The 7,973-nt window shown below is 37.4% G+C and overlaps 2 protein-coding genes across 4 annotated transcripts in view; one reads left to right on the top strand and one right to left on the bottom strand.

Annotated features, from left to right (window-relative positions):
- The window catches only part of LOC107585538 (MKKS centrosomal shuttling protein), an 8,208-nt gene extending 1,583 nt beyond the window's left edge, over positions 1-6,625 (bottom strand). Inside the window, exons 1-4 of one of the 3 annotated variants that reach the window (XM_016272585.1) lie at positions 6,591-6,625; positions 4,664-5,608; positions 4,083-4,264; positions 1,275-1,385 (exon numbers count right to left, since the gene is read on the bottom strand). In XM_016272585.1, the coding sequence (XP_016128071.1) occupies positions 1,275-1,385; positions 4,083-4,264; positions 4,664-5,573 (1,203 nt within the window). In that variant the 5' untranslated portion in view covers positions 5,574-5,608; positions 6,591-6,625. Of the gene's footprint in view, positions 1-1,274; positions 1,386-4,082; positions 4,265-4,663; positions 5,785-6,590 lie in introns of those variants that run through there. The other 2 variants (XM_016272583.1, XM_016272584.1) reach the window with 2 other exon arrangements.
- Positions 6,626-6,832: 207 nt separating this feature from the next.
- Positions 6,833-7,973, top strand: part of LOC107585514 (protein SLX4IP-like) — a 50,330-nt gene continuing 49,189 nt past the window's right edge. The window contains exons 1-2 of the mRNA XM_016272559.1: positions 6,833-7,105; positions 7,253-7,291. Of these exons, the coding sequence (XP_016128045.1) occupies positions 7,265-7,291 (27 nt within the window). The 5' untranslated portion in view covers positions 6,833-7,105; positions 7,253-7,264. The remainder of the gene's footprint in view (positions 7,106-7,252; positions 7,292-7,973) is intronic.

The raw sequence follows: 7,973 nt of genomic DNA, 5'->3' as shown, positions 1-7,973 counted from the left end.
CTCTCACACCAACCTGCTGCCATTCCTGAGCAAGCTCTGCACTGGTGGTGACATAATTCCATAGCTGACTCCTCAGGAGGAGACGTCCTGGTGCTTGCTGGACACTCTGGGACGTCCTGAAGACTTCTTCACTGCAGTCGAACCTCTCTCCTTGAAGTTCTTGATGATCTGGTAAATATTTCGTTCAGGTGCAATATTATTTGTAGCAATTTCCTTGCATGTGAGGCCATTTTGATGCAAAGTGATGATGGCTTCACATGTTTCTTTGGAAGTAACCATTGCTAACAAGAACACAATGATTGGAAGCGCTTCTTCCCTCCTTTTATATCAGTCTGCTTTTACAATCTAATTAGTATGATAGTGATTTCACCTGACTAGTACTCATTCACACGTTCACATGTGCTGCTGATATGATTAGTCAATTAATGTTAGCTGATCATTTTGTGTCAGGATCAAAAAACAGTGAAAATTGTTTTTTTTTGTGTGAAAAGTTCATTTTTTGGCTAACGAAGCTTTTAGCAATTATTTAAAATGCATCTGATCACTCTACATAGTCTAGAAACAATGTGAATGAGCACCACACCAGCCTAAACTTTGCAAAACACAAAATTTATGTCACTGCCAAAACTTTTGGCCATGACTGTAGATTTGCCACTAATTAATAATAAAAGTTAAACAACATTCAGCTAAATAAATTAAATTGGCATCTTACAATTTTGTGTGGACTGGTCTGAGTATGAACTCAGACTTTTGACTAGCATGGCCTCAAAATGATATAAAATTAATAATAATAAAAAAGAAACAGTATGTCGGCAAACAAAAAAAAAAATTTCTTTCCAACCAAATGCAATGTTTTGACATCAGGTGCTTCATGAAGGCCTAACTGGATGAAATGTTGTGCCTGGTTGTAATTTTCTGTAACATTTCTGGAGCTTTAATTACAGCATGCAGACTTCTGTAGTTTATTGTTGTTGTTGGATTTTGGTTGTGCACACCTTTTTTTTGCTCAAAATGATTTAACTCAAAATTGGGGACAATCCAACAAAAGCTGTAAGGTCTCAAAAAAAAAAAAAATCTAATTGGAAAGGTTTAAAAATCTAGTCAGGCAGAAATGTGGCGCTTGGCAAGCCTTGAAAATAAATTCCAGTTAATCCCTCTGAAAAAGTAATGCATAATGCATGAATCTTTTCATAAAATTCTGACAAGTGGAACTTTCTATTCAATACTGTAGAAATGCAATTGAATGTGATGTGTAACTCCGTGGAATAGAATACCATGTGTGTGATGTGGGTGGCCAGCAGTGTCTCTGTACAGCCTCCTCCAAGCAGGGCGTAGGGCTCCTTCAGAGTCAGCCGCAACACATGTTCTGCTCTCTTGCATGTCATCTGTCCAACAAATGGAACAATGTTCATCACATGAGAGAAGTGAAAGAGGGAATTAATGCAAAAAATTTAAATCCAAAGAAAACGGGAACTTAGTTCCACAAAAGCCGTTTGCACCTCGCTCTTTTGTCACTTAATATTTTATTTTGCTGCGTCAATCTGCTAAATTACTTAGTATATAAAGCCATGATCCACACTCAACAAAAATATTCTTCTTTTTATATTACATTCATCACCAGTAGGACAGAACACAAACGTTTAGGCTGAAAGCCTTCTTCAGTGTGTTAAACAATTCAATCCCTTCACCCACTTTTTAAATCGTTAATTAAATTGACATCATCATTCATTAACCAATCTTCAATCACTAAAAGCACACGTAATCCATTTAAATGCTAGACAATTTCCATTTGTATACAACACAAACCTCCACATCCATCAATACATTACATAATACCATATTTATCACAATTCTACAATCAGACAATTTAATTAATAAAGCCAAAAGTGTTCTGTCCTACTGGTGATGAATGTAAAATAAAATGCAAAAAGAAGACTATTTTTGTTGAGTACGGATCATGGCTTTATATACAGTACTAAGAAAATTGGAACTTTAAAATACAAGAAACAAAATAAATAGCTTGGAGAACTAAGAGAGGGAAGAATACACCCAAAATAAACCCAACAGAATGAGTGCGAAGACAGTACAAACAGGGTTTATTAAAGGGGTCATATGACGTTGCTAAAAAGAACATTATTTTGTGTATTTGGTGTAATGAAATGTGTTTATGTGGTTTAAGGTAAAAAAAAACACATTATTTTCCACATAATGTACATTATTGTTTCTCCTCTATGCCCCGCCTTTCTGAAACGCGTCGATTTTTACAAAGCTCATCGGTCTGAAAAGCAAGGTGTACGCTGATTGGCCAGCTATCCAGTGTGTTGTGATTGGACGAATACCTCAAGCGTGTGACGGAAATGTTACGTCCCTTACCATACTGTGATGCAGTGTCCTGGCGCGACAAGACAAAACCAGTGACAAGACAAAAAAAGTCCAGTGGGGACATAATTACTGATTATAATGACTTTTACTGTCTTTTTACTTGTATCGCGCTGCGTAAACATAAAACCATGTCTGGAGAAATGACAAACAACAAGTGCTACTCTACACTGCTCAAAACTCGCGTTGAAATCGCCAGTGACAAATTCTTTAAATATAAAAATCGTACTTACAAGCTGTGAGTCAGAAGCGCCAGACTGTCATTGCAAAGTTGGAACTGCCCCACTTTATAGAAACAGACACCGGCACTGTAGGCTACTCTCACAGGAAACAGTCCTCATCCTCCGCAAAATGCGCTGCACACATCTGAATATTTGGGTTGTACTGTTCTGGAACAGTGTTGTAAATACAACTTAACCACTGATTTCTAGTTGTGTCCTCTTTTGGAAGGCCAAACAAAGTAGTTTCGCTTTCACAACGAAACACACGGCGGCCTAGAGTGAGTAACGGCCGGCGGGCTTGAGAACGGCACGGCCGGAGGATTCGATGAAGGAGTGGCCGGCGGGTTTGTGGCAACCACATGTGACGACCCCGGGCTGGACTCCGCTTGTCCACGGTGAAAGCCGATCCGGCGATCTACAGCGCAAAGTTCATGTATTTCCTCAGCGACCAGCATGGATCAGCTCTAGGCATGACAAAGCGGATATCATCCTCTTTTGGAAGGCCAAACAAAGTAGTTTCGCTTTCACAACGAAACACACGGCGGCCTAGAGTGAGTAACGGCCGGCGGGCTTGAGAACGGCACGGCCGGAGGATTCGATGAAGGAGTGGCCGGCGGGTTTGTGGCAACCACATGTGACGACCCCGGGCTGGACTCCGCTTGTCCACGGTGAAAGCCGATCCGGCGATCTACAGCGCAAAGTTCATGTATTTCCTCAGCGACCAGCATGGATCAGCTCTAGGCATGACAAAGCGGATATCATCCTCTTTTGGAAGGCCAAACAAAGTAGTTTCGCTTTCACAACGAAACACACAGTGCCTTCACGTCATGGCAGCGGCGGCAACAATACTACAGCGAGAATAAAAGTTACGCCTTCTTTCTTTGCGCGAACATTTGGGCGGTGTTATGCAAATCTTCCCACATCGTGACGTAGACATGTGGGGGCGTGTTAGAACGAGCCATTTTAGGTAGGCGTGGTTGACTCTTAACTTTTATAAAGAATATCTCTTTGGATTTGAGACTTTAGTCTTTGCAACTTTACAGATCTTCTTCAAGCACCAAGAGCTTGTAACACTTCAAAGAGAAAGGAAAAATTGAAATCACATCATATGACCCCTTTAATAGAGCGGGACAATACATTGCACACTCACGATATCTGTGTTGATTTTACCGGCAAAAAAAGTAAGAGCTGTGAATATTCTGATGATTTTAATGCAGCTTTTATTTGGCCATTAGTTTCCTACTAGTCAGATTCTTCCTTGTTTCATGATTCAAGAGTATAAAAGCATTCAAACAGATGTTTTTAAACACATCTAAGACATGTTTTAAATTTTAGCAGCAAAATGGCATTAGAGTTGGTAGGTTTCATTTTGGTGAATTATTTCAAGCTGTGTGTTTGAATTAATCAACATAATAACAATTATATTGGTGCAAATAAATGAAAATAATCGAAATTAACACAAAGATCTCTATTTTAACAAACCTTCAGTTCTTCCAGCATAGTTTCATTTCTGTGGCAGAGAACCATGGTGGTAACTGCAGCATCTTTAGAAGGAAGGAGCTGGAAGAGTTCTCTGGATCCACATGACTGCAAACAGAATTCTTTAACCATCCCGTAAGCTTCCACTGGGACTGAAGAGCAAAGAGAAGCAATAGCCTGACCACCTGAAATATTAAACACAGAGTTAAAATAAAGCTGTAAATTAATCAAATTAATTTATTTTCAATACTATTGTATGTATGATGTTATATATTATTACCAATATATTAATCAAAGAAGGCATGGCTTTAATTAATAACAATCATAATTATAAATACATTTTCCCTGGCAATAATATATACATTTTCATTAATGTATTTTTTATGTATAAAATGTTGCCATTATTATTTTAAAAAATGGTTAAAACATAGTATTAACTTTATTTTTTAAATACAAAATGTAAAATGTGTATTATGTAATTCACAGTAATTGTTGGACATATGTTAAACCTATATTAAACTCGGTAACAGCTCTAAACTGATAGTCAATTCTATAAATATACCTTACTGTTATTAAATATTTACCTGTTAACTGGACAAATGGTTCCATAAGGGCTAGTCCAAGCCTCTCTATCACAACAACTCCATGTTTCCTCAAGTAGTGCTGGAGAATTGGATGTACTACTTTTTGGCATGCAAATAAGTTCACTTTGTCCATAACAACTTGTTCCCCAAGCTTCAGGAGCTGCTGAAGGAGATCACGCTCTGGGTCCACTCCTCTATGGATCTCCAAAGTTACATCTCCAACCTCAGAGATATCCCCTGACAGTGATACGCTGAAAAGCACCACCTTAAACGGACCAGATCCCAGTCTCTCAAGATCTGCATGCTGAAGCATCTCAGGGACATCCACCAGCAGTCCTGGGAAAACCGAAGAATCGCTCACTGATTGGCCCTCAATGCCAATGGTGACTGTCCTTCCAAAGCAGCTCACGCCGGATGAGTTGCAATGGATGGAATACAAGAAGGCCTGTGCGATCAGTGAACTGATATGCTTTGTTTCCCTGCTATTCAACATACAGGCAGGTTTGCTGGCGATCATGCTGCGAGCCAGTGCAATGAGTGAATCGCTGTTGCTGAAGTCTACTGGCACTTTACAACCACAAGAGTCTCCTTTAAGATACATGTTGCATTCTTCCACAAGGTGTTTGTATACCTTGGCTGCTGCAGCTGTCCTGAGGCCATTATTTTGTGTATTTTCAATAAGTCTGAGTGTGAAAATCCCCAAAAACAGCCCACAGTCACTGTAACATGCGGTGTGATGTTGAACAGCAGTTGAGATCATTTTAAGAAGTGGCTCAGACATATCTACTCGTTTGAGCAGGGCTGTAGAGGTTGAAGTTGTCAAGACATGGCCTCCAACATTGTTATGTATTTGTTTCAGTCTACCAGCAGGTCCATAGGCAGTACTGAGTATATTTCTCAATAGAGCCATCTTTTGGCAGATGTTACTGTTGGAAAGTGGTTCATCTGTGCACACAGCAGGTTTCTTCTTACAAATTCGAGACATAATATGGTTTCATTCAGAGAAATTTACTGAAGATTATCTATACAGGTCAGTTACTTTTCAATAAGCAGAAATGAATAGATCACATACATAATAGTACAATATTATGGATGATTTTCTTCTTCTTCTGTGGATTGATCAATGTTAGGGAAGCGTAACATAAACATAACATATGAATCTATTATTATTATTATTATTATTTTAAATCAACATTAAGGTTTAAAGTTACAATTTATAAATGCATAAAGGAAACAGTATATTAGGTCCTCTCTTAATTTTTTCCCCTTTTTGGCTTTCACTAGTTCATTTTAAATGTCCCCGTGGTGTGATAAGTACATTTTTAACAGTATAAATATTCTATGTATTCAATTAATATAAGGTCACGAAAACTGCACGCATAATCATTCAATGTTAGGGAAGCGTAACATAAACATAACATATGAATCTATTATTATTATTATTATTTTAAATCAACATTAAGGTTTAAAGTTACAATTTATAAATGCATAAAGGAAACAGTATATTAGGTCCTCTCTTAATTTTTTCCCCTTTTTGGCTTTCACTAGTTCATTTTAAATGGCCCCGTGGTGTGATAAGTACATTTTTTAACAGTATAAATATTCTATGTATTCAATTAATATAAGGTCACGAAAACTGCACGCATAATCATAGTAAAACAGTTAGTAAAATGCTTAGCATGTCACTTCGCAAGTAGTTGACGTTAACTACCCATTGGAATCATCTTGAAATTACTTGATGGCTTTACAGCAATCATATGAAAAAAAAAATCGTTCCTGATTTCTATTCAAAACAAACGAAATATCATTTATAAGACGTGTAAATGGTACCACGTGAGCCTTGTAACTTACATACCCTATAGGTCAGCTTATCCAGCAACTAACTAAACATATTAGAAAGAAAAACCTTAGGAAATTAAAACCTTACGGTAAAAGCCAAGCAGACGGTGTTTACGTCTAAAACATGTTATCATATGGTGACCAATACATGCCAGTTATAAAGTATTTAACAACAGAAACCCTTAAAACACTCATTGGATTTTAAATCGCAATTATTGTACATTAAATGAAAGACTATAATTTTGTTTAGCGATATATCATCATGGATATTTCACAATTTACTTGGAACAACGAACGCGACTGTCTGGCAAAGTATGCAGCCTCCTAAATCCGACTGTGTTTCCATGACAACGGCACGCGCCGGGGTCCTACCGTCCGAGGGCAAGTTTCAAACCATCGGCGGGAGAAAATGATTAAAGCTTCTTTCATTATCGCTATTTTATTGTTATCCTCGAGTCGTTTTATTTAAAAAATAAATCAATTCTATATTGTAAATTATATCTAAACAACCCATCAATATCATAAGAAAGGTTTGTGAGCTCTGCTTTAACTTTACCGCCCTTCCTTCTTTTGACTTCGTCTAACTGCATCTGTCACAAACACGTGAGTATTTCACGCTATGCATTTGAGTTTCATTACTGTATATGCCTATGTTTTCAGCAATAAACATATTTTTGGGTTTCTCTAGAAGTTATCAGATTGTGACCATTTTTTGTTAATGGTACTCGCATTCTCTTTGGATTTTTGCAGTGTTTCATCATAATGCAGTCTTCTAAATTTGTAGTCAAGGTATGTGAACATATTTATTTTATCTGCTGACTGTAGAAACTTGGCCATTGCTGTAGTATTTTGTGTTAACATTATTGTTTTTCATTGTGATTAAATTAAATGTGCAAAAAGTAAATAAATAAAATAAAATAATGACAGAACTTTTCATTACATTTACTTTTATGTCTTATGACTTTTATACGGTGGCCGAGAAGTGCAGAACAAATCACAATTCTGAAAACAAAATAACAAATTACAAACGCAAATGCAAGTCTACAAAACAAAATAACAATTCAGAAAACACAACAACAATTCAGAAAACATTATAACAAGTCAGAAAACACAATGACAAATTCGAAAACAAAATAAGTCAGAAAACACAGTGACAAATCAGACAAACCAGAAGAGGTAGGTATAGTTTGAGACCGCGCCATTGGTTTGGGATTACTCACCGCTGACTGGACGAGACATCTGTCAATCAACGTATACAGGGAAGAACCAGCCGAAGAACAGCAGAGTCGTGGTAGAAAGTTCGGAGATGGTATTAAAGTAGCTCAGTTTAAATGTATTGTATGAATTGCCCTTACTCTGGAATAAAAAATATGGGGTGTATATTTACATTTAGTTAAAAGTGGTTATAAATCATCAGCTCCAGTGGCGCAGATGGATAAGTGCGTGCCATTGGCTTTTTGACGCGATCGAC

The sequence above is a fragment of the Sinocyclocheilus grahami genome, unplaced genomic scaffold (genome assembly GCF_001515645.1).
Source record: "Sinocyclocheilus grahami isolate Dianchi unplaced genomic scaffold, SAMN03320097.WGS_v1.1 scaffold71.1, whole genome shotgun sequence".
In the NCBI taxonomy this organism is placed as follows: Eukaryota; Metazoa; Chordata; class Actinopteri; order Cypriniformes; family Cyprinidae; genus Sinocyclocheilus; species Sinocyclocheilus grahami.
Note: the sequence above shows the minus strand (reverse complement) of the source record. Positions and strands in the feature narration are given on the sequence as shown.